The 27,190-nt window shown below is 44.2% G+C and overlaps 1 protein-coding gene across 2 annotated transcripts in view; it reads left to right on the forward strand.

Moving 5' to 3' along the window:
• Positions 1-27,190, forward strand: part of arhgap35a (Rho GTPase activating protein 35a) — a 60,638-nt gene that overhangs the window by 16,534 nt on the left and 16,914 nt on the right. Inside the window, exons 2-3 of one of the 2 annotated variants that reach the window (XM_018748756.2) lie at positions 19,700-23,819; positions 26,782-26,926. In XM_018748756.2, the coding sequence (XP_018604272.2) occupies positions 20,085-23,819; positions 26,782-26,926 (3,880 nt within the window). In that variant the 5' untranslated portion in view covers positions 19,700-20,084. The remainder of the gene's footprint in view (positions 1-19,699; positions 23,820-26,781; positions 26,927-27,190) is intronic. The other variant, XM_018748757.2, reaches the window with a different exon arrangement.

Raw genomic sequence — 27,190 nt, forward strand, 5'->3', positions numbered from 1 at the left:
GAACCACAGAGATGATCAGAGACCAGGGCCCTTCCTTGAATTATAGTAAAGGAGGTTGTCTCCAGAGGTAGGGGTGGGCAGGTTTGATTTTGAGCTCCTCTCCCTCCCCCATTGCTAATGGACTGCTCCTCACATTGGCACTTGGAGACACACCTTGGAGCAAATGTACCTGATCCCACCTCAATATTTTGCTGGGTTGACAGTCTTGTACTGGAAGGCTCCTCGATAGACTAGTCTAAATGTAGCAGTTCGTTCCATGTGCTTTCTGCCCTGTAGTAGAATGAGTGCTGGGTTTTGCAGCAAAAGCAATGCCATTGAGCATCATACTTCTTCATCCAGATTGCATTTTTGCTAGGGCAAGGTTGGTGTGGAATTTGACATATAGGAAGTGTTCATTTCCTTGTACTGAGGTATGAAGGATCTCCATTTTGCTGAGGTTAAGAGGATGTGGACCATGCTGGTGTTTTATAGGAAATTCTTAGGGATGTAGGTAAGCTGAACTTGAAAATGCTTAAAGGATATTTTACCTAATTAATTAGTGACTGTGTGCGTAGGTGTTCTGTAGCATTGTCAGCGAAAATTGGCTGCATAAACATGATCATATTAATCATTTTGCTCCTTTGCAAACTTTTTTTTAATCCAGAATGATTTTCAGTTTTACTTATTCTGATGGATTTCACTGTAGGACTTCATATTAAGTATGTTGCCGGGGGTCCCTTCGTGGACTGAAGCCAACATCAATAAGTGGTCTGCGTATTTAACTTTTACTAATTGATTTCCCTTAGTGAACGTGAAAATCAGTTTGCTCTTATGTTTTAGGGCTCCTGAAGTTCTCAGGCTGAACTTGAGCACAGTGTATCTCAGAAGTTGAGCTGCAAGTCAGTGCTGGAGCTTTTGGCAGGTTAGGACTAGTTTCACATGAATGCTGCTGGACATCGGGCTCCGCTGGTAGGGTCTATCATGCCGAATGCACGCACGTTGGAACGCTGCCACAAAGTGGGCCACAGGCAAAAGGAAAGTTTGGCAAACAGGCCACAAGTATGGAGGGAGAGGGCCATGACTCCATTTTGGGCCCACATTCCAGGAGAGGCCTTGTTTTTTTTGGCCTGCTGCTCTATTCCAGTTGGGCCAGAGGTCAGGACTGGTTTAATATTTGGTACAGTGTGGAGGTGGGCTTTGGTGTGCTTTTCCCTGAATGTCCCCCTCCAGCCTGATTGATTGACTGTGTTTGAGTGGGAAGTGGAAGGCTGACTTGGGGTGTGTGTGTGTGTGTGTGTGTGTGTGTGTGTGTGTGTGTGTGTGTTTTTACATGTAGAAATAAAAAATAGTTGATTTGAGAGCACCGACTTTCCTTGGGCTCTTAACTGTAGGTTCCTGCAGCGCACAGGATGATGGAAATGTTCTAGGAGAGCACCCTTTCAAGTCTTGGTCAACAGGCTGTCAACATCTTTCAGTTCCTGACACACAGTTATTTGTACCAGTGAGTTGAAGCTTTCAAGCTGGCTGTTGTCGTGTTCTGGTGAGCGCTAATGACTAGCTGCATCAGGAAAAAATTAACAGTACGACACCCCCACCCCCCGAAACTCTAGGTATCAACCGAATGCTGACTTTCAGTGCTGATCTGCCATCTCCCAGCATGGTTTTAGCACACACGCTCTCCCCGGTGAATGTACTCTTTCCAACATACATTTAAACTTCGCACCGTCTGGGTTGCAGTGCTCAGTTCACTGTTCCTGCTATTGAATTCCTGCTTGTAGACATTTTTGCTGGTGCAGTATTCACTGAATGCATGCTGTTACTATGTGTGCATAGTAACGGGCGTGTTTGCATACGTGTGGGTGCATTTGTGTGCCTGCATTCAATGCACGGCTTCCCCCTTTGGCCGCTCCGTCCGTCTTTGGAAGCCGATGGCCTGGTTCCTCACCCGGATGATGTTTACTCCACAGAAACGGGACCCAGACTTCCTGCCCTTGTCAACTTCCCCCAGGACATCGTCACCCCTGACTCATTTGTCTCTGCATGTGGTCAGGGCTTAGCCGTAGCTTCCCTTTCCCCTCGCCTCTGGCCTCTACCTATCAGCAGATCCCAGGCTGGGGAACTACCACGATTCAGCCATCCTAGCTTCTACATCTCCTCGCTGAGTCATCTTCCCTCTTTTCACTAGAACTAAGTGAAAAGCTTCCATGTTTGAAAACTACATTTGTGTGGCGTGATGTCTAATAGGGAATGTCTAATAGCCTGCTGTGCTGGATAGAGCGGTTTTGTACGCTGACATCAATATGCAACAAAGAGACTAACTGCTGCTTGAATATTCATAGCGCTTGATGAAAGGATCATAATTCTCGTGTTTTGAGTCTTTGTGCTCCGTGCTCACTACACCACGCATTGCTTCGCTGCTGTTTTTTGTGCTGGGGACAGACTGCATCACTGTTGGTTTCGGGTCCCACCCGTGGCTGCTTGGCATCAGTGGCAGTGCGTCTGCACGAAAGGGGCCGTCCCGCCCAGACATTATGAGCCGTGTGTTTTTAGCATGCTTGTGACTTCAGACACCTGACATGGCTCCTGTTTTATTTTTCTTATTTTTAAGTGTTTTTTTTTTTTTTTAAACTTCGTTGGCCTGGTGACTGGGCTGCTGTGCTCTCTCTGCAGCAGTGTATCGTAGGGCTGAAGATGACCACCTTCATATGATCCAACCTGTTATCTTTGTTTGCTTAGTTCAGGGAAATCCTTATTGGTAGAGTGAACTTTCCACCCTGTAAGGTTTCTGTGTGCTATGTTGTTTCAGAACGAGTCACACACAGCAGACACTTTTTGTTTGTCCCAAACACGCTCCACAATGCGTTCAGCAAGGGAAAACTAGGGAAAGACAATGTCAAGTAATAGTTTTTCCATCTTTGAAGGAAGGATGACTTTTTGCTTAAAGTGTGTGTGTGTGTGTGTGTGTGTGTGTGTGTGTGTGTGTGTGTGTGTGTGTATATATATATATATATATATACACACACACACGCACACTTTTTCAAACTGCCTTTGAAATGACGGAGGGTGTTTTGTTATTAGTAGAATATGTTTAAGCTGGGAAGGTGTCTGCTCGTTTCCTGCTTAAACTTGTAAACAAAAGTTGACAGTTACTTTCCAATAAGTGTGCTCTGACTTTTGACTGGTACTGTTTATGCTACCGTGGGGGGTGCGGTGGCGCAGTGGGTTGGACCGCGGTCCTGCTCTCCGGTGGGTCTGGGATTCGAGTCCCGCTTGGGGTGCCTTGCGACGGACTGGCGTCCCGTCCTGGGTGTGTCCCCTCCCCCTCCAGCCTTGCGCCCTGTGTTGCCGGGTTAGGCTCCGGTTCCCCGTGACCCCGTATGGGACAAGCGGTTCTGAAAGTGTGTGTGTGTGTGTGTTTATGCTGCCATTTGAGGAAAAATTTCAGTTTGTATCAGCAATGATATTTTAAGTATTTCCTTCACCAGTTGTGTGTCTGCAATAAGTATGTTTGTTAGGAAATGTCTGTAGTATTTCTTCAGGCTGATTGCTAGCCAAGCACCTGTTTTGTAGCAGATAATGCTCTGCTTTTTACTGCAAGTCAGGGCTTTTGAACCAATGCATGTAATCTTAAGTACATACAACCCCCAACCCTGGTAAAAATTTTTTTCCAAACTTTTTTTAATCAATATACAGAGAAGATTATCTTCTCTTGTGAAGCACATATTGAGGCATAACGACTTTTTACCTAGCCTTAAGAAATTAATCGACTCCTGGCGATAATTGCATTTTCCCTGTAGGCTGATTTGTGGGAAACCAGATTTGCTGACGTCAACTGTTATGGCTTCACGAGGGTTGAGAGGGGAGTGTTTGTGACTACAGCACAAGACACATTCCACAGAGCTACTGCTGCTTCCTTCACACACAGCCCTCACCAACTCACCCCCTAGAGCCTTTGAACGATTACAGTAGTCATCCTCCATTGACAAATCTGAGGTTCGAGATCCTAAAACCTGTGAGCCTAAATCTCTTTGATTTTCATGCCACAAACAGCTGAGATAGAGGTCACGATTGTACCAAATCCCCTCTCCAGCTGTCACAAGTTATATGAACACTGTGCATATCTGCACGACCCCCAAGGTGTGTTTCTCATCCAGTGTAACATGTATTTTCTTCTCAGTGCCATTTCTTTAATTCCTGCCATTACACAATACCCACATTATTTACATTTATACATTTATTCATATTCATTTAGGAGATACTTTTCTCCAAAGTGACTTACATCTCAGAGAACAATACAAAAAGTACATTACATCAACAAAAGGAGATATTTGGGTGCAGACAGATGATTCTTGGGTACAGTCAATTTGTCACATTCCACCATATGAACAAGTGTACATTACGTAAGTAGCTGCATATATGCTTTTAAATTTATTTACATTTTTATTAATTATTAAACATAGCAAATATATGTTTATCAAGCAGTTATGAGACTGGAGAGAAGTGAGTCTGAAAGAGATAAGTTTTGAGACCCTTAAACGCAGGGAGAGATTCAGCAATTTGGAAACTGTTTTACAAATTCCTACAGCAGTTCTACAAATATTTATTATTTCTGTTAATTTAGGCAACGCTTGACTTACAATGTTGGGTTTGTATGCTAAGTTCTTTATTTACCCATTTGTGCAGCTATGTAATTTTGTCAATTCATGGTTAGTACCCTGGTCAAAAGTAGTAGAGCAGGAGCAGGGATTCAAACCAAGATCTCTTCAGTTCAGGTGGTCCCCGATTTACGATGGGGTTACGTTCCACAAAACCCATCGGAAGCTGAAAATATTGTAAGTCGAAAATGTGTTTAATGCACCTAATACACACCTCTGTGTGACAGACTGGGAGATGCGGATTGCTGCCACTGCCCAGCATCGTGAGAGAGTATCGCACCGCATATCACTTGCCTGGGAAAAAATAAAAATTCAAAATTCAAAGTACAGTTTCTACTGAATATTTATCACCAGCGCACCATCCTAAAGTCAAAAAAATTGTAAGTCAAACCATTGTAAATCGGGGACTACCTGTACATGGTAGGAGCTCTGACCACTATGCTCCCTGCTGTCCCCAGTGCTTGTAAAGAAATGTAGCTCTAAAATGTGGCTGTTTGACAAAAACATCTAGGAAAGGATCAAAGTGAAATGCCCATTGGACAATGGTCCTGCTGACTGACCCTTTGTGGATGTGAGACTTTTATGGTGGAATGAGGAGGCGGTGTGGAGGAAAAGAGGAAGCTTGAGGCAATCTTATCAAATCAATCCTGGAGTATAGACCGGTAATCCAGTCAAGAAAAACCGAATGAGAGCGTGAGAGACTGCAGTGCAGTTGAGTGAAAGAGAAAGGGTGGAAGTGAGGGTAGAAAGGTAGAGGTAAGAAAAAAGGGGAGAAATGCAAGAAAAGGAACGTTCTGACAGATTGGCTTGGGGTGCAAAGAGAAGGCAAGATAGGACTGGATTGTCTCTGAGATCCACAGCACATCACAGTTCCAGTGGCTAGAGATTTCACCAGTCCAGGATTACCATCCCGCACACAGAGCCACTTAAAACCTGCTACAAATCCCGAAAGCAGGGCTAAGCACTGTTTACTGTGACTACATTGTTAATGCCCACAAAACATCCTGAGTCCCGCCAAACACTAATCTTTATCTCTCAATACCTTATTCTGTGTCATGCCTCTCTGTATCCTACCCCAATTTGCCTTTTCCAAGTATGTGATTGAGATCTATTTGTGTTAAATTTATTTTCATTTTTGGGACACAGTAACTTTAAAGAAATTCAAATTTAGTTTTGTGTAACAATGGCTGCAGTAGAGTGGGTTGCCATGTTGGGAGAGCTGCTGACGTCTTTACGATTATTCATTGTGATGTGGCCTCCACAGCTGCGATTATGCGATGCTTCATTATTTTTAAGCAGCAGTTGCACCGTCTGTTCACAGTGCTGGCTGGAGAGGTGCGAGTTTGCTTTTTAGTGGCAGTTGAAGTGGTGGTGTTAGTACAGCGTATGGTGGTCCCACATTGGCTTGCACTGAGACAGAGCTGGTAGAATCAGACTGTCTGCTCCTGCTTGCTAAACCCCACTGTAAGTATTGATGCATTGTTGCTTTTGCCTGTGATGGGATGGGTGGCTTCCCCCCTTCGCCATTTCCTTTAACTGTGGTGTTCTCCACTCACTTAAATTGCTTAATTTATATGCTGACTTGCCATGGATTGAGATTTGGAGGCACCTAATTGTGGGAGAGGACTGTGCATCACAGGATGGTTGATGTTCTGTTGATGGGTAGAGGACTTCAGAGAACCAGGGGAGGAGGAACAAGAATGGTGGGTGGAAACATGAGAGGAATATGGAGATTCAGGCTGAAGGTAGAGAGGGGTAGAGAAATGAACAGAAAGGTGGTACAACATGGTAGAGATGGGTAGGATGTGTGGTAAAAGAAATGAGGGTGGATGAAATGAGCAGAATGAAAGAGACAGGTATCAGTTGTGTGAGGAATTCTGGAATGCAAAGAAATGGAGATAGTTACAATATGAGGGTGAAGGAGTGAAACAAGAGCTTGTAAACCCACTGAAATTCACACAGATTTCAAAAGTACAGAAATGCCTTGGAGACACATTTTGGGGGTGCATAGAATATGTTCAGTCTGCATATTTCACATGTCTTCATTTTACAATTGTACACATGTTTTGTGTATTGTCTCTAAGGGCTTGTATGCTGGGATAGCTCTGTCCCTCTAAACACACACCACATATGGACATGAGCTGCTTATTAGTTGCAGCTCACAGTCAGACACCTGTCTGTGTTGTTTGTGAAATCTCTGTAATGCCGCCACCCCCCCGACCTGTATCAGCTTGGTGTAAATTGTATTAATAAAATTGTAAATCTTGGTAAGGCTGGGCAGTGGCAAAATTGTCCTCGCATTTGACTTGTCTGGCTGGAGCGCCTTCTTGGTTTGTACACCAGGGTACAATGAGATGAATGGGTGTGTGTAGGACTGAGGATTTTTTTTTTGCATTGTTTTCCTTCCCCTGATGGCATCCTGTTCACTAAGTCAAGGCAATTCCAGCTTCTTTTGTCTTGTAAACAGCAAAACCCAGAAAGCAATACAAATCTGCTTCACATGTTGAAAGGCTGGAGGTCAATGGCTCACCACGCTAGAGCTAGTTTATGCAGTTCTGTTGTTTGCTATCAGCAGAGTTTGTGGGATGCAGCTCAGGATCGTTATGGGCTACTTAGTGCAACTCTAACTGTGCCGATGGTATTAAGATAATAGATGCCCTGGCGCTCTGACCATCATTGTCTTGCCTCTGCTCTTCTTCTCTCGACTGTTTTAGAACCTGCTGCCACCTTTTCTTTCATCCAGAGAAGAGCAGGATCCCAGGTGTTTGTGTTTAGTTGTGCCATCCTATTGAGGCTTTCCCGTGTTGAGCCCTTTGCTACCAGACAATGTTGAGTCTACTGCAGGGATGCTTGCCCTTACCCTGCTGACGTTCTCTACTAGCTGCCGTGATGTCATAAGCCACCAAGTAATGTTACACCACCCAAGCCGGCGGCAATCAGCATTGCCTCACGACGCCATCCTTCAACGCATTCCTCACCATGACTGTAATTGACCCCAGGTGTGCTGCATGTCTCTGCCTCTCCTGCTGAAACCCCGCCCACCAGCCCTCCTACCCTGCAGCGTTGAATGCTTAACTTTTGGCTCCCGAAATGTCAGGGGAAAACCTGAACTGAGCTACCCATTCTAACACAGGCTTTCAAAACAAAGGATAACATGGGGTTTGCTATGAATTCCTGTGGGAGGCGTTGCAGGCAGACTGATTGCCGTAATGAGAATGGCACAGACTCGGGGTCAGGTTCGACTGCAGGATCCTTCTCTACCCACCCAGCTTTTCCTGGATTATTGTTTCCCATTCTAACAAAGGCAGAAGGGGCACAGAGCTCAGGGTTTGTACTGTATGACATACTGGTAATAGTCAGCACCAGCACAGGTTCTGCAGAGTTCAGTATCATCTTAAACAAGGGATTCAAAGGATGTAAAGCAGACTGACCAGCAGGTAGGCATTTGGGGAGGAAGCAGGAGTGGTTTGTGTCTAGACACAGCAAAACGTGAGTGAGATGGCAAACACATAAGAATTAAGAATCCATTTATGCAAAGCAAACTGAGGGTCTACTTCACATCAGAAGGAATTGGTCTTGTGGCCTAGATTTGTGAGCAGAAATGTTGCCATTGTATTCTTCAGCAAATATACAGTTGTATAAATGCTTTTAGTAAATCACGAAGGTACATTGCTGACCTGGAGTAAACATAAGGAAGCGAAAGATAATGGTTCTAACTGTAACTGAAAACATTCCAGATTCAGAGGCTTGATGCCAGAAGCAGATACAGCAGCACAGGGCTGCTCTTGTCAGACAGAAGGGTTAGGTAATGTGATAGTGGCCCTCTCTCAACGCGATGGTCCTTTGTTGTTCAGCGTCGCTACTAACAGACAGCTGTGTAAGCCCTCTGGATGACTTCCTTGAACATCTTCTATCTGCAACCTGGTGGTCAACTGTAGTATCTTTGTTGTTCACTGGAACCTTTTGCCCTCATAGCCCGCAGGTGAGGCTGCAGCCATCATGGTATCTAAGCCAGGCTGAAGTCACATGTTTACATTTCAGCAGAATTATAGAGATTTTATGAGAATGGTTTGCCTTAGGTTGGCATGTTAGTTGTCATGTCAGGAATTCAGCTTTTTTGAGCAGTTTTGGGTCAGTAGAGTGTTTAATTTCTCTCTTGTGGAAATGACTTTTTGGATCCATGCCTCTCATTCCACAAGCTTCAGCTGAAGTCCTCTTCTCCCCCCCCCCCCCTTTTTTTTTTTTTTTATTGTGATATTCATGCTCCCAAGTGCAGACCGAGAAAATGTTTATCTTCTCTAAATTGTGTATTAGTTTTTTCCGGCCTCCTTCTCAGAAAACGATTTTATCTTGCTCCCCCCTCTTTTTTTTTTTTTTTTTTTTTTTCCTCCTCCTCGTTTGACGTTATGAACAAACTCTCAAGGCCATTTGGTCAGCGTGTGCCTGCCGAGTCATGAAAGATCGCACTTTTTTTTTTTTTTTTCCCCTCCTTTTATCTGATGGAAATCTTCACCTTGTTGGCTTTTTTTTTCTTTTGGGCCCTTTCTCTTCTGAAATCCTTCTGGAGGTCATGATGTGGCAGGGTGATCTTCTCCCACATGGAGGCAAAACCAATTAATCCTTTTTGTTTCAAAAAATGGGTTTAAACAACTCATCTGCTCAACTGTTAAGAGTGTCAGAGAGGAGGTGTCAAGGGAGATAGAAAGAAACTCTACAAGACCTTGGGCAGTAGGCTGTGTCTGCATTGTGTGAAGGATGATATATACAGCTTGCTGGGATATATTATCTGTTTAAATGCTATAGTCAGTGGATATGTTTCTGTAGCTTTTTTTTTTTTTTTTTTTTTAGCAGACTTGTCCTATTTACCAAAATAATGCCATGTTGCAACGCTTGACTACTGCCTAATTGTCTCTTCATGTGCGCTCTGTCACTTAAACGTTATTGCTGAGTTTGATGGGATTGATGTGGGCCTGACCGTCAGTGTACGGAAGTTGATATGGTTTTCAGATCTCACATAGCTGCTGTGAACGCTGGACAAATGTATGTGTGTATGCTATCTGTTGAATAACTTTTTAATTCTATATGCTATGGACAGCTGGTAGTGTAGTGGTTAGAGCTACTGCCTTTGGACCCAAAGGTCGCAGCTTTGATTCCCACCTTCTCCTGTGGTACCATTCAGCAAGGTATTCACCTTAAATCGCTCCAAAAAACAGTACCCAGCTGTATAAATGAGTGAATAATAAGTAACATTATAAGTCTATTTGGAGAAAAGTGTCAGCTAAACGAATGACTGTAAATGTAAAATAAAGTAGACATGCAAGGTGGTGCCAGTCTCACGGTTTTCCAGCGGTGGAGACACGCCACCACAAAAATGAAAATTTCCCCAGGAAAGATGTCTCATGCTTCTGAGTTTGCAAGTCACATTCTTAACTGAACTGCCCACATGCAGAGACTGTCACACTCCTGCCTCCAGCTGTGAGATACTCAGTTTTGGCAAGGGCCATCTGACCTGAGACAGTGAGGAGGACAGCGGCCAGCTCATACCACATGCTTTAGAGGCAGCTTCCTCAGGAATCACCCTAGCTACCAACTGCTGTCACCCTAGGGTAGGCTGGGTGCTTCAGGGACAAGATTGTGATCTGCACGCTGCTGACGCCCAGCTGTTCCTGGGTTGCTGCAGACTCGAGTGAAACCATCGTCACTGAACCTGTTTCTGAAAGGGGTAATGTCAGGATGAAGTATGGATTTTAATTTTTGTCAAGGTATAGTGTATGCGTATTCTTATTCATTTACATTTATTCATTTAGCTGATACCTTTCTCCAAAGCAACTTACAATGTTAAGCTACTGTTTTTACCGATTCACATAGCTGTGTGATTTTTACCAGTGCCCCCAGCTTTTTTTTAGCAGGACCTCTCCATGAGCATGCAGCAGTCACCTGCAGGTTGCTGATTCGTGCCCTAACCCACAGTGATACGTTCTCTACTGTGCTAGTGGAAGCCTGTGAGCATTACTGCTACTGCGTGGCCTGTAGAGCTGTGCGAGTTGCGAACGTGTGCTGTCCAACTGCGGTTAATTCATCCCAGGTTTGGGCCAGTGCACTTGGCACTGATCGCTCATTGCGGAGGAGAGGGGTAGATTCAGACCAGTCCGTGAAACGAATGACATCCTATTGTCTGAAGGCTCAATTAGAACAAACGTCAGAGAACAGACACTGTGGTCTGCGGTCGCCCCGGGGGGATGGGGTTGCTGAAGCGAGAGCTTGCCAAAGCGTTTGGCAAAACCTGGCATGCGCCGTGGTGTGAGGCTGCGGCAACCACGCCCGGATACTGAAAAGCAGTTCCGTGCTAGTCGCAGAATCCTGGCCACAAGTGGGAAGTGGTATTGTTCACCGAAGAAGTGTCTCGTCATATTTTTGGTACATATGTTGAACAAACCACACCTTGTAAAAAAAAAAAAAAAAAACATTCTTCCCAGTCATATTTTAAATAAGGGAGGGGGGAGTGGAGATTAAAAAATAAATAAATGAAAGAAAGCGTCTAAACCACTTGCTGCTGCCCCTGGGGCTGGTTGCCGAGGTAACTGGGCATTACCTCTAATTGACACTGCTGTGGGTTCAGGTGTCTTTAACTGCGTTGTTTGTGTTTTTTCCCCCCCCCTTTAGCTAGCAGTGATTCAGGTCTTTGGCAGCTCTCCACTACCATGAAGCCCTTAATTTGGCAGTGCCCAGAGCCAGTGTCTTTCAGCCTAAAAAAGAAGGAAAAGAATAGAAGAAGCTTGATTCAGGGATCTGTTTCACCATGCAGTGTTCTGCTTGACACTGCAGTATGTGTCGAACAGAAAGGGAAAGTGGCCGGCTGCTTCCTGTCGGGACGCAGAACCGCCTTTATATGGGTCTGTAGGACTCGGATGGACCACTTTGAGTGGTGGAGAGAGAACCGGCCGATTTTTAAGGAGCCATCAGGAAGCCACTGTTGACCTTCCACTCTCATTACTACAAACTCCCACTCTCATTTTAGTGGCCCATGCCACGAGCTTCATATATTTTGACATTTCATATCAGAAAGCTTTTAAAGTGCCATCTCAGCTCATTTTATTAGCTCGCCAAGTGGAGCCTCTCTGCCGAATGGGCCAGAGTTGGCACTTTGAGGCTGAGTGGAGTGTGTCTGTTGTTTCCCTTTACAATTCAGGCCTGCCGTGTTAAAGTGGCTCGTAATGTAGGAAGTGGTTGGTCCACTAAGCCCATAAATCTCTGCATTTTTTTTTTTTTTTTTTTTTTTTTTGGGGAAGTACGTGAGCATGGAGTTTGAGAGTTTGAGCTTCTGAGTTTTCAACATCTGTCACCCACACACCGCACAGACATGCGTTCGATAGTGCATGCGCACAGCAAAACGTAACTAGACCAGTGTGTCACGTGGTCTGGCACTCGCGGGCTCGTCCATTTGCCGTTTTGTGATGCAAATGAATAATCACTCAGGAATTGTTTAGACCCCCCCACACACACACACACACACACACACACACACACACACCGGCCACACATTTTGTTTTGCTGGTGCCTTGACTCTGAGACGCTGTTCTTGTCATGTCCCATTTTAATTGGATTCAGGATCCAGCAGTGCATGAACGTATTCCAGCTCTTGGTGGGAAAACTTTGGTTCATTTATTTAATTGCTTTTGATTTCAAGTGGAGTCTAAACTGCTACAAGTGGCCTTTAAGGGTGTGTGTCTGCATGGGCACTTAGTAAGGGTGCTTTTATGGACCATAAGGGGGTTTGAGATTCTAGACTGAAGGTTATTTTATTGAAATGGGCACGAGATGGCCAAAAGTGCAGTAGACAGTCCAATATGCAGTACCACACGGGAGTACTGCATAACAACAAAAAATGGGTAAGACGGTCCACCATATGTGAAAATACAATAAAGTGGCACATGTTTCGAAAGGATTGCAAAGCCATTTTTGATATAGCACAAGGATTGAAAAGTGTGAGCCACCTGGGCAACCTAGCCAATACTTGTATGAGATGTCTTAGACATAAGAGTGAATGCAAAGCAGCACACAAGTGTTCTGCATCTCTGGGAACTGCTGCAAAAAAGCTGAGAAGAAATGTCAACTCATTTTCTGATCAGATTGGTTGACAGAATGACCTGTGCGGGAGAGAACTGGTTTTCAGCAAGTGGACTCAGGTTTTTGAATAGTGCACTATATTGAACAGTTGATGGTGGTGCAGTCCTGTAATAAATTTTCTTTGTTGTGTGTGATTTATTGCAGCAGCTTATTACCTTGCTAATATTTCTCTTCCCTTTGCTGATGATGCATTTTGCTGTGTATTGCAATACTGTTATAGAAGCTGTATCGGAAGTGGTGGTTAAATGTACAGGAGCATTTGAGGTTAACTACTTTTCTCGGTACGATAGTGGTACGGCTCCTGGGATTTGAGCAAATGCCGCGTCTTTGTGCTGATCTCTCAACCCAAAACAGAGTGCCACTTTTCTCTGCAACTCTCTCTTGTGGTCTTCAGCAGATGACCGTCCTCTGACACTAGAATTGACCCCAGGATCAGTTTGTGCGTTCCTGCTGCGTGTGGCTCAAACTTACAGCTGTGCAGAGTGAATATAGGTGTATCAGTGCTCGGCGTCGCCCTGCTCTCAGGGTCACGCGTGGGGCTGGTTCTGTGAAGATGGTAACCCTAGCTGTAATTTGGGGGCCCCGCTTCAGCAGACTGGTGCCTGCAACACCTGTGCTCTCCAACTCATTACCCAAGCAATTAATTAAATGGGGCAGCAGATAATTGCTAAAATATGCATCATTAGCACATGTGTGTTGAGGTTCTAATTGTTTTCTGAGGTGTTGTGGGTTGATGGCGCAGCCCCTTGTCTCACCTGGCACTGCATAACACATCTTGTTCTTTCCACACCACAGTTGCAGTGAGCCTTTAAAGCTTCACTCAGGGATGCAGAGTATATCAGTCACCAGCAAACTTCTCCATGGTGCGAGGAAAAACAGCTTCATCTTGCTGTATGAAATGCAACTGCATACAGCTTGTTAAATAAGTTGTCTGCTCTTATGCTGCAATCCTTCTGTTTGAGTACAGTCTTTAGTAGAGTTTATTCTTAAAGGAGGTGTCAGTGTTGCTACTTCAGCAGTCTTTGTATTTTTAGTCACTAATTCAGTCATGTACCTTAATTATCTCACTGTTTTAGTTTTTGGAATTCAGAAAATCTTTCTCAGGTTGTAGTTATGCACGTTCATACATCCGTCCATTTTCAGTAACTTTGTCCAGTGAAGGGTTGCCCTGGTGCAGAGCTTATTCCAGAAACAGGGCATAAAACAGAGCACACCTTGGACAGGATACCAGTCCGTCACATAGTAGATTATGTACAGGAGCAGTCATAAATTGAATTCACTTGCTGGAAAATAGTTTTGTTCCCAAGACCTTTCAATAAGAAATTTAAGCAGGAAATGACACTGATTTTCTAGCTGTACTGTAGTAGTTCCTGGAAATGTAAGGAGTGTCAAAGTTGCTTTGTTTTTTGCCCTTCTGTCCAATTGCCCACAAATACTCCCACTTATGATTAGTTCTGTCTTTTCACTCTGGTATTTCTGCACTGGCAACCATAGACATTTTCTTTGTGGATTAAGACACTATACAGTTAAAGTGACATGTAGCCTTAAGGTACTTTATAATGCTGAAAGGACACAGGAAGGTCAACAGAAAGTTATTCCTGGGGGAATCTGGCACCAACAACCTGCAAGGGTGTGTGTGTCAGGGTGGGAGAAGGAAGTGGTTCCCTGGACTAATAGCTGTCATCAACATGTTCCTTGCGGAATTAAATTTAGCCTCATTATCAGAGAAGCCCCCCCCCCCCCCCGTTAGAATGTGCCGCATTCTGTGCTGAACTGAAAACCCACATGTCGCTTTTTTCCGCTCTCTTTCCTTTTCCCGACTGTGACTGTGTGGAATTCCTTCTCCGCTGCATGCTGCCGTCCCTTCAGCCCACCCCCGCTCCCTCTGCTCTCTATCACGTGGCTGAGGCTGGCAGTTCACAGGCAGGAAGAGGAAGTGCCCTTGCAGAGATCCCTGTCCAGTGACTCCAGTTCCTACCTCAAAACAGCCATCTTTCTCCTGGTGGGTTTCTTGAACTAGCGTGATGTCAAGCAGTAATTGACTCGTTAATACAGACAGGGATTGTTCTCATGAGCCAAATAAAGCAGTTTTTCTGAAGTTGAAAGCCAAACTGTGAATAAATCTGTGTGCTGGACATCTTTTTAGATACATGCTGAAATTTTTTGCACTTCTATTAGGCTTGATTCTTGATGGTGCTTCTCAGATGTGCGTTTTTCAGAAATATTCTCAAGTACGTGCATAGGGATTAGCAGATGGAGCTCTGCTTGCGATCTACAGGAGAGTTGGAGCATCATGTAAGCCCTCCCCTTTGACCCTTGTAGTGTAATGCTTATATAACAACATTAAATATTGCTGATACACAGGCGGTCCCAGAAATGTGAGGGTTGAAAGGGTCTGTTCAATCTGTTGAGTCAGTAATCCAAGGGGGAGCTGGCCCATCCCATCAAGATTAAATCCTGATCACAGACCATGACATGCCTGTCTCCCAGACAGCCTGGGTGCCTCTCTATAAAGCCCCCATCCCACTGTGGCCTTGGCTCCACACTAATGGAGCATGGCTCTCAAGAGAGCGAGGACTGGGAGGGTGAGAGAGGACCTGAAGGATGGGTAGTGAGAGAGTTTGGATCTCTGGGACACATTAGTGTTGAAACGGTGAGTGAAAGGCATGAGCACTTCAGGCAGACTAAAGTGGCTCTGGTGTTCCTGACTTCCTCTGTCGACAACATCGTCATCTGCAGCAACACTTTTATGGGGTTTTTAGAGCAACTTAAGTGGTAGAATGTGTGTTCTTTCTCTCTCAGGAAAAAGTAGATTTTTATTCTCATTTATACTACAACAAGTGCGCTACTTGCCTGAACGGCACTGATTCTTTCAATTCTGCTGCCTAATTAGTGCAGTGTGAACAAGGAATATTACCAGACTCTAGTAGAATTTGTTGATGGTTTTTCAGTAATTGCTGTGGATTTTGTCAAGAATGGTGTTGCATTGTTTTATATTAGGAACATTTTAACATACTCTCTTGTTCCTCTCCATTCCCCTAAGTCCCGTGTTTACTGAAAAGACCTCAGGAGGTTTAAAATGGGTACAGTGGCCATGAAAAAGCAAGGCTACTGAAAGGTGTTGGAGTTAAATGTTGAGTCCTCCAGCCTGATAGCCCTGTATTTAAGGAAGGTGTCATGAAGGTTTTTTTTTTTTTCTCCAGTGATCTCTGTAACCCCCCCTCACACCACAAGGGCCTTCTGTTACATCTCATGTTTCATCCATCTTGGTCCCAGCTGCCTTAGTCCTATACCTCTCTCTCCCACCTTGACTCCAACTGTGTTATAGGACACCAGGAAAAAATACACACACACACACACACACACACACACACACACACACTTTCTGAACCGCTTGTCCCATATGGGGTCGCGGGGAACCGGAGCCTACCCGGCAACACATGGCGTAAGAAAAAATGCTTCATTCATCAATCTATCCTTTTTTTAGTTGCACTTTGTCATATGCTGGGTTTTGGTGGTCTGGAGCCTATCCTTGATGCCAGTCCAACACAAAGCAGTCTCAGACACTCATTCACTCACACATTCATGCACTAAGGGCAATTTAGTCATTAGCTTAGAATTAAAAAAAAAAAAAAAAAAAAACAACAAAGTATTTGGACTGTGGGTGGAAATCGAAGCATGCAGAGGAAACCAAAGACTGGGAGAATGTGGAAAGTCAGCAGTGACTGGATTGAACCAGATTCAAACCCATATCTGAACTCACAACCCAGGAGTTTTGAGGTATCAATGCTACCCGCTCTGCCACTCTGCTACTTCCAGGTCTTTTATTTTATATACTTTTTGAGGGTTGTTACTGCAGTTATTGAACCTAGTAATTGCTGTTACTAATAAAGCTAAGCGGCAAGGATTTGTTTACTATGTGACTGGTGGTTTTGTCACTTGTTCTTGAGTGTTTTGTTAATAACTGGAGGGTTTCAAGAGAAGAATGTATAGCATAAATCAAAACGATAGTCCCTTAATGACGGCACCTCAAACATTTGGTTTCAATGACACAAGGGCTTAAAATAGCTTGTTTCATTGAGGATGTGACTTGATTGCCAAATCTAGACGGCCCATGTGAATTTATGTAACACGATAGATGCAATCTGAAATGGGTAATATCTTATTGCTACAGTTTGACTAATGCAATGAGACTTGCTCTACCCACACATTGATCAGGTGTATTGTGACTGCATGAAAGCCATGGCTAGACTACAGGATTGCAGAAATTGTACATTCCTTATGTAGTAAATTTCAAGGTCTCTATGTCTTCACAAGAACCCCAGAAGTGTTGTACTTTGTGGTGTCAGATGCTTTTTTTGGTTCTTTATTAAATATGTTACTGAAATTCCAGCAAAAGTTGTATGGACAGGCCATAGGACAACTCTTTAGGATTTAGACCTGTAAATGGAAAAAATGTGAGCTGGGCCCAAAGGTGCTTGGTGGTTAAAGAGGCAGACTTGTAACCTGAAGTCTATAGCTATATGTCCCAAGATTAGTCCTGTTACACCTTTGAAAAAAATAAATTGACAATCTGCAATATTTCTGGTATATGCAAAGTGGCCCTGCCTTGTAATCCATAGCAAGCCCTGCTCATACAGGCATTGCTGAGAGTGCCAGATTTTTTTTCTATCTGCGTCTTTTTCCAGAAGTAATGGCTGGTTTAGATCTGGCAGTGAATTGTTGTGGTATTTATCTGCTGCAGCTTATATCCCTAAAGTTCAACAAGTGGGCATGCTTTGAAACAAGGACCGATGGATCTCGGAAGAAATGTTTTTCAGCACCAAATGGAACTGAGGTCACTGATGCCACCCCATAGATATAGTCTTAGTTTCTAAGTGCTTGCGTATCTCTGCTAAAAGTGTGACCCACATCATTTTGGGAGGAGCAAATATAGACACACGCCTCTACCACCGTGCTTTGAATCACCCTCTTCTGCTCATTGTAGCAATGGGGAGCGATAGTCTCACCTACCTACAAGGCCCATTTTGTGTTGCACACCAATTCTGGGTGGTATGACATGAAGCTAATTCAGATCTGAACTCTGACATAAGATACTAATATGTTAATGGAGTGGTGCCCTTGTGCATTTTTTCAATATTTAACCCAGTAATGTGAATGTCATATTTCCTCTTTTAGACTGTGTATTGCCCATCCAAACGTGAAAAACCAGTTCAGCCACCATTGTAACCACATGGACTTCCTCCACAGCTATGATGAACCTTAAGATTAAAAGGGGATTTTGTATGCTTGTCCCACCCTGCAAATGATACAGGTGGGCCTGCTGTGTGCCTCTTCGAGGGGAAGCGCTTACTGATCCATGTGCTAATCGCATAGAAGAAAACAGTGATGCGGAGACAACCTTGTAGGCAAACATGTATGACTAAACCATGATTCCTCTGTTCTGTGCATCTTCCCTGTATTGAGCAAATTTAGATGTCAGTTCATACAGTTTATCTTTAGAAACTAGATATTTTACTGTATAAATTGGTCACATTATGCTTTTGCAAAAATCTTTCACTTTTTTTTTTTCCCCCCCCAGGTGATTTTTGTTTGAATTTATCCACCTGGATCATTCTTATAAAAACATTAGAGTTGCCTTTTATTTGTCTTCAGTATGTGCTTGGAGCACAAATGCTTGTCATTACCAGTCTTTGTCATTGCTCACTGTCATCGGGGTTGCCATTTGTATTTGGCTACTTCCAAAAGGCCATTGGTTACATTTTAAGGTATTGATCTATATCGGTTTCATTCCAACTAATGGACAATCATCCATGGCTTTTGTCTTAATGGGGGAGGCTGGTCTATGTCTCACAGTGACTAAGTTACTTATATTTATGTTTATTCATTTAGCAGATGCTTTTCTCCATAGCGACGTACATCTTAACCTGTAGAGTGCGCTATGTTGACTCAGATTCAAAACCTTCAGAAGATCTCTTCTGCGTGAATAATGGTGAGATGTGGATTTGTTAAATAGCTGAATAACAAGGAATGAGGCAGGCATACCTAGGTTTACTTTCTTTAGGGTGTATGCAGCCAGGGGATATAATGGGATTGTGCTTTCTTTTATAGTTGTCGAAAGAAACAAAAACACCATTAACTTTACGTGGAAATCGATCATTCTTTTTTTGTGTTAGATTTTACTCCATACTGCTGAGGATTAATGTGACTGTTTGACTATCTTCTTTTGTTTAAAGTATTTTAATTCCAAAGAGGCAGTTTTGAAGATAAGTTGTTTTTTTTTTTTTTTTTTTTTTTTTTTTTTTTTTGTGCCTCGTGCCCTGTGTGGACTGAATGGACCAGGCATCCATTGCTGTCAAGGAAACGTTTTGATGTTAATATAAACTCATTTGCATATGTGATTAGCTGTGGTACATTGGCTAACACAAACGGCCCTTGTTTTCCTTCTTGCCTGTGGAGAGGCCTCGTGAAAACACGCTTCAGGCTCAGTGGAAAGCAGCCAAACCCTAGTGCTGTGCATTTTAAAAGAGAGTTGGGTTTCCCTTGTTACCTAATTAATCTGTTGATAACAGGAAGAACCTTCACCTCAATGTTTCCCTGTATGTGCACACATCTTTGGATCTTTGCATTATGTGTCTTATGCAAATATTAGAAGCTTTGGAATTTTTTCCCCACAGCGCAGTTTGTCATTTTTATGTTTATATTCTGAGGAATGTTATACCTTTGTATTCACAACTAGTTGTTTTAATTTGACAGACCATTTGGTTTTTTTATTTATGCAAACTTTCCATGAATAATGATTAGTTCACTCTTGATTTTTGTGTTGTAAGGTATTTTTGACAAGGAATATTCTGATTTTTCACTAGGCCTTGAAATTTTGCTGTGTCATCCACCGTTTTCTGAAACTATCTTTTTTTTTCTTTTTGTTTTCCCTCTAGGCTGCTCAACACTGAAGCCCTCTTCTGCTTATTCTGCATTGCCACATAGTTGGAGAGAAAAGATGGGCCAGTGGAGTTACTGCCCATTCGCCTAATCCATACACCATCCCCCTTTCCCTTACTCCTTTCCCCCTTCCCTCCCTCACCATTCCCTCCTTTTCTTCCCCATTCTAACCTACCCTTACACACCTTTTTTGATGTCTTGAGCCAATGTTTAAGATCTAGTAACAAAAAAGAAGACAGTTGTTGCAACAACATATATCAGTTCTTAACTACTGAATATCATTTACATCTTTGCAAAAGGTGAAGAAATTTGTATGGAAATATTCCCCATTTATCGGCTCTCCCAAGAATCTGGGCATTGCAGGATGACTGTCTGCATGCGATGATGATGGCAAAAAAACAAGATTCCCGGGCACCTACCTACAACCTGGTTGTGGTTGGTTTGTCCGGGACTGAGAAAGAGAAGGGGCAGTGCGGGGTGGGCAAGTCCTGCTTATGCAACCGCTTCGTCCGCCCCAGTGCCGATGATTTCTACCTGGATCACACTTCAGTGCTAAGCACCAGTGACTTTGGCGGCCGGGTGGTCAACAACGATCACTTCCTATATTGGGGGGAAGTGGGCCGAGCGCTTGAGGAAGGGCCTGAATGCCGTATACATGTGGTGGAACAAACAGAGTTCATTGATGACCAGACCTTTCAGCCACACCGCAGCACTGCCCTTCAGCCCTACATCAAGAGGGCAGCCTCTACCAAGCTGGCCTCTGCTGAGAAGCTCATGTACTTCTGTACAGACCAGCTTGGGCTGGAGCAGGACTTTGAGCAGAAGCAGATGCCTGAGGGCAAACTAATGGTGGATGGTTTTCTGCTTTGTGTGGATGTGAGTCGGGGAATGAACCGCAACTTTGATGACCAGATGAAGTTTGTCACCAACCTGTACAATCAGCTGGCTAAGACAAAGAAGCCAGTGGTGCTGGTTCTGACTAAGTGTGATGAAGGGGTAGAGCGATACATCAAAGACTCGCATACCTTTGCCCTAACTAAGAAGAACTTGCAAGTGGTTGAGACCTCAGCTCGTTCCAATGTCAACGTGGATCTTGCCTTCCTCACCTTAGTGCAGCTGATTGACAAGAGCCGGGGAAAACCCAAAATTATACCATACTTTGAGGCACTCAAGCAACAAAGCCAACAGATTGCCTCAGCAAAAGATCGATACGAGTGGCTTGTCAGCCGCATTGTGAAAGACTACAAAGAGACCTGGCCTAACATTAGTTGTCGCATGCAGTCATCTTCTGAATACAAGGAGTATGTCTTCCTGGAAGGCACAGTTAAGGCCAAAAAGCTGTTTCAGCAACATGTGTATCGGCTCAAACAGGAGCATATAGAGAGGAGGCGCAAGATGTATCTCAGCACCTTACCACAGGCCCTTATATCCCTTGTCCCTGACCTCGATGAGATTGACCGCTTGAGCTGGTCAGGGGTACAGAAGGTTCTTGAAACTAAGCGGGACTTTAATCACTGGTTTGTGGTGTTGGATGATACTCCCTGGGATGCCACGGATCATATTGACAATGTGGAAGATGAACGAATTCCACAGGATCTGTTGGAGACACCAGAAGCAGAGGCCATCTTTGAAAGCCACCTAGAGCACCTACGCAATGAGCGCAAGCGAGCAGAAATGCGGTGGGACTTCAAAGAGAGGCTGAAGGCCTCACCCTTTGTCACACCTGGAAGACCCTGGGAGGAAGCTCGCAGTTTTATCATGAATGAAGAGTTCTATCAGTGGCTGGAGGAGTCTGAGTATGTTGATATTTACAACAAGCACCAGAAGGAGATTATTGACCGTGCTAAAGAGGACTTTCAGGAACTCTTGTTGGAATACTCAGAACTATTTTACGAGTTAGAGGTAGATGCCAAACCCAGTAAAGAGAAGATGGGTGCAATTCAGGAAGTACTGGGAGAAGAACAGAGATTCAAAGCTTTGCAGAAGCTGCAAGCAGAAAGGGATGCACTAGTGCTCAAACACATTCATTTTGTCTACCATCCTACAAAAGAGACCTGTCCTAACAGCCCAAATTGTGTGGACAGCAAAATTGAACAGCTCCTGGCTTCTCGGTTCCCTACACGTTACCCCTTTTTTGATGCTACCCAAAAGTCACAGTTTGACAGTAAAGTTGACAGGATCAACCTGGTCATTCTGGGCAAGGATGGTCTAGCTAGAGAGTTAGCTAATGAGATTCGAGCACTGTGTACAAATGATGACCGGTACGTTTTAGATGGAAAAATGTATGAACTAGCATTGCGGCCCATTGAGGGCAATGTGCGATTGCCTGTGAATTCTTTCCACACGCCTACGTTTTCTCCACATGGCTGCCTTTGTCTATACAACTCCAAGGAGTCCCTGTCTTACATTGTAGAGAGTATTGAGAAAATTCGGGAGTCCACCTTGGGCCGTAAAGACAACCACCTATTCCAACTTCCTATGTCACTTCTCTTAATCACCAAACGGGGAGTGGGATCAGTCGGGGACATTGGGGGAGAAACAACGCACAGTCTAATTGCACAGGGGCAACAAGTAGCCAACAAACTGCAATGTGGTTTTTTAGAACCAGCATCTGCGGGCATAGGTTATGGGCGCAATGTAAATGAGAAGCAAATCAACCAGGTTCTTAAAAACCTGCTTGAGTCTCGAAAGAATCCTAATCATGGTGGTAGCTCCCCACCTTTACCACTTCCAGCTTCAAGCTTTAGAGACTCCCAACAGCAACAAAACCATGAAGGGGATCTTCGAATTGTCATGTGCTTGATGTGTGGTGACTCCTATGATGTGGACCAGCTCCTCTCCCCCTTTCTGCTGCCGCAGCACTGCCGACCAACTTCCAGCCTTTCTAGTGGTACATCTGTGCTTCTGGAGCTGATGGTTGGTAATCAGCGACAATGCATTGAGTTCTCTCTCTTATCCTACCACTCATCATTTTCCCTACGTAAAACAAGGCTAGTACACGGTTACATTGCAGTGTACTCGGCATGCCGTAAGGCCTCTCTGGAGACCCTGTGCGCCTTCCTGTGTGAAGTACAAGACATCATCCCAGTGCAGTTGCTAGCTGTGGGAAAGAGCCAGGCAGAACTAACAGACTGTGAGCCTGCCCAGGAGCAAGTTCTCCAGGGGCAGGAGCTGGCACATGAGATAGATGCTCGCTTCAACAGCATAGTCTGTGGGCCCGGTGGGGTGGTGGGTGGCCTGCACCGAATTGACCTCTTCCAGCCATTCTTCAAGGAAGTTGTGGATAAACGAAACATTGTGGAGGCCACACACATGTATGACAATGTTGCAGAAGCTTGTAGTGCCAATGAAAGCATCCAGTCACCCCGCTGCAGTTCTCCCAGTCCTGTTACTACCTTGGTAGACTCAGAAGATGATGTGGATCCCTCACCTCCGTATCCTTCCCTGCGGGATGATGGCACCCTCACCTCCCATGGTGGAAGCTTCAAGATACCTGACTTGGAAGCAAGTGACACCTTTTCTGTCATCTCTGAGATTAGCACCTTTGAGAACAAGATACCGCCCCAGGTGAAGCCCAAGCCTACCCTTCGCAAAGTCAGTCTCGGACCCTACATAGACTCAGGAGTCAATCGACGTTCGCTGCCCCCGGCTGTTACATGGGCACCAGGTGGGGATGGTGGCTATGACCCTTCAGACTACGCTGAGCCTATGGATGCTGTAGCTAAACCCCGCCCTACGGAGGAGGAGAACATCTACTCTGTGCCACATGACAGTACACAGGGCAAGATTATCACCATCAGGAATGCCAACAAAATGCACTCCAATGGCGGTGGAAATGGCTCGGACAGTGAGGCAGACAGTAGCTCCCTGGAGCGCAGACGCAAGCTATCAGCCTTGGGGGTAAAGCCCCGGCTATACCGCGATCGTTCTAAACGCCTTGGTAAGTTCAGCAGCTTCCGCACCAGCTTTTCCATCTGCAGCGATGATGAGTTTGGAGGTACTCCAAAGGCCAAGGAAGATGAGGTGGGTGCCCTCAAAGGAGACAACTCCCTCAGTGAGGAGGGTGAGGATTCCAAGAGGCGAAACATCCTGAGGAGTCTACGCAGACCTGGGAAGGTATGTGAATGCCTATCTTACATCTTTTGCATCCTTATCACACTCCTTGTTTGAAATAGTGTGCTTATGCAAATATATTACCTGAAAACAGTGTAGTAGCAACATTTAACTATATTTGTCAAGTTTTTCTACAGTGTCTGTGCAAATACTGACAAACGGAATTATATTTTAGTTTTGTCTGCCTCCCTGCAAGTAGAAGGGATTGTGAGGGTCATGATAGTGACAGTAAAACCTTCCTATTTAACCACTCTTTCATTGTAGTAGTTAGAGCTAAATGAGTCTCTCTTTGCACAAGAGACTGTAAAATATACATTGTAGTCAATTTTTTAGAATGGTCTGCCTTAGTTTAAAAGAAAAGCGAATGTCAGTCATGTCAAGTAATTTACTGATACAGATCTCATTTGTGAATGGAATTAAATGGATTTTAAGGAATATCCTCAGCTCTTATTTTCTGTCTCATCTAACACAATGCGATTGCTAGAAACCTCAACTTTTTCCATTTTATCTTTCGTTTCATGTTGCTTCCGTTATTCACACCATTGTGTACTGGGGATTCACTTAAGCTGTCCATTATAGCTCAATGCTTTTTTTTTTTTTTTTTTTTTAATGCTGAGGGATGATTTTCTTTGACTTGGTCAGAGCTTTGAATGTGATTAAAATACATTCGTTTGGATCACCCTGGTTCTTCTGTGGTTGGGTCATGTTATAGTTTTTCCACGAAATAGACACTGCTCTTGTCCGCCTCTGACTTTTGATTTCTAAGCTCACACCATGTCCTTTTTTTGATTAGACAGAAAATAGGGCCCAGAGTGAAAAGCCTTGTGAGGCTGGTAGCCAGGAACAAAATTAAAGGCAGTTGAAGTGAAAGAGGATGCTAGCCTCTGCCTCGTCTCCTCCTCTCCTGCCTCTCTCTGCTTTATCCAGGATTAAATCAGAGCTTTGACCCACACTGTAATCACAAATTTCAAACCTGGTACCGAGGGTAGACAGCCCCCCTTTTTTTTTTATTTACTTACTTTGCAGAGAAGATCTTGTCTGAGCCAACCCCGAGCCTTTAGAATGTCCGGTTCGGAATTGGGCTTTGTAGTAATCTGGAGGCCCCTCTAGTTTAACTGTACCCTGCAGAAACCTCTCAACATTTACACAATACAGCATGCAGAAGTATTCCAGAGTGCCTAAAACATTTGGCATTCCAGGTGTCAGTATTCATATTGAACCTTGCATTGGCTCTTCTGCTTTATTTAAAGGTGCAGCCCCTGTTGTCTTTCTTTTTGTAAGTGTCCTCCCAGTGTCCTGGCAGTTGGTGTCCAACAACTCTCTTCCTCATCAGCTGAAATCTGGAGTCTTTTGGTTTCCACACCACTTTGGGATGTTTTATTGCCTAACTTGAGTTATAACGGGACCAAGGGACTGCATCAACTGTTTTCCATTCCTGTGAGGCCAGCTCCTGATTGAAACGAATCTATAAAAGCAGTAAAAACTGCAGGGGACAAGTGGCCCTCAAGGACTTCTAGTGGCCTGTGTTCTATTCTCTTGGATTTTATAGATGTTCTCCAAACTTATGTGTCTGGAGGAACCAGGAATCCAAGCAGAACTTTGTTAGTGTACTCAACATTATCAGATGCCCCCAAATCCTTTATTGTAGCTGCCTGTTTCCTTGTAAAACTCTGACATGAAGCTGAATCACTCTCCTTGACATAGTGTTTTTAACCGTGTTTGTCTGATAAGTGAGGTCTTTCACATTTCTTGCATTGCCTTAAGTCGACATCCTACTAGTCCTTCCATTATTGAGCCATACACTGAGCGTAGTGGAAAGAACCAAGAACAGATTTGTGTTTGTTTCCCTGCTGTGTGGGGGCGGAAAACAAACTCCTTACAGGAAAATGTGCCCATTATAAAAATGTGTAATGGATTTAGAATTTGGGAAATGGTTCTGTTTTTGTTTTGAGCGTGCTGGCAAGACACCCTGTCTGAAGTTTTAAGTTGAATTTCAGTGTCAAGTTACAAGAGAGAGAGTGGGAGTAAGTGGACACGCGCAATAGTAGTCTGACCCATGGAAAGCAAGCAAGATTTTGCTCACTGGAGTCAATGCAGAGCTCAGCACTATTAGTTTTAAACTTATAATACAGTTTCAAGACAAAAAGGCAAAGTGCTGTATTTTTATTCTACAGTTTTTGTACTGTATTTTGAATACAGCTTGTTCTATTAGAGATCCTGAATGTGTGGACAGAAAAAAGTAACTGGGAAGACACATATAAGAAACAAGATGGCTGGCAAATGAACCAGTTAAAAGATATTGCTGCAAGAAAAGAGATAGCTGGGCTATTACAGGAGAAGGGGGAGAAGGTGGACAGGTAAAGAACAGAGGGCAAGCGAGGTGGCTTTGTAATGAGTGCGAGGCTAGTTTGCAATCTAACAGTGTGTTGGAAGCCGTATCCAGCCGACCAAGGTGCACTGCTGCGGAGGAGGCCCATGAAGAGAGGGCTTCTTTGTAGCATGAATTGCTCTGGGGTCCTGGGGAGGTGTAAACCAGGGGAAGTGTAAGTTTGGGTGAGGAATTGGGACGATTGAAAGCTTTGTTTAACACGCCTTAGTGAAATATTTGTAGATGTCACAGGTGCTTGACGTTGGACTAATTCAGGGTAAACCAGCAAAAATAAAGGCATTACCAAACCAAAACTGTGGAAATTCTGTTGTTTTGAAGAGCACCATTAAACAAAGGAATATGGCCAAAAGGTCAGTTAAAGGACATGATAGTCCAAGGGCTGGAAAGCATCTGAGCACAGCAGGAAAGACCTGTGTGTGTCTGCCTGTATGTGCTGTGGTTTTTGTACTCCAACAGAAAATATACAGCTATTTAAAATTCTTGCAGACAAGTAACTCGCCTCATCGTAAGACTAGATGAGGAACCATGGCAACGTCTGTGGCATCAGCGACTCATGTCCTGTGATTCTCACCCAAGCAGAAAACGAGGCCGAAACCCCGGCACTCCATCTCCAAACCGATCGAGAGCAATTACTTCGGGGTCCCGCTCGTCAGCGTGGTCTCACCTGACCGACCCATTCCGGTCTTCATTGAGAAGTGCATCCGCTACATTGAGAATACAGGTAAGGAAGGACAAATTCTCAAGTTTGCACTTATCGGTTAGTTGGATATTTTTCTTTGAGGGCAGAACCTAAATGCTGTGTACTCTCTTCCATAATTCTGTAATGTTATCAACCTCTAGCTGAAGCACACTCCCCCCCCCCCCCCCCCCCCCCAGTTTTTCCAGTAGGCTGTTTGCAATGAAGCAATTTGTTTACCTCTGTCACAGTGAAACATTGTTTCTTGGGAGGACATTATCCATGGGGAACTGCTGGCCAAATCAACGA

This window comes from Scleropages formosus, chromosome 10 (genome assembly GCF_900964775.1).
Source record: "Scleropages formosus chromosome 10, fSclFor1.1, whole genome shotgun sequence".
NCBI lineage: Eukaryota > Metazoa > Chordata > Actinopteri > Osteoglossiformes > Osteoglossidae > Scleropages > Scleropages formosus.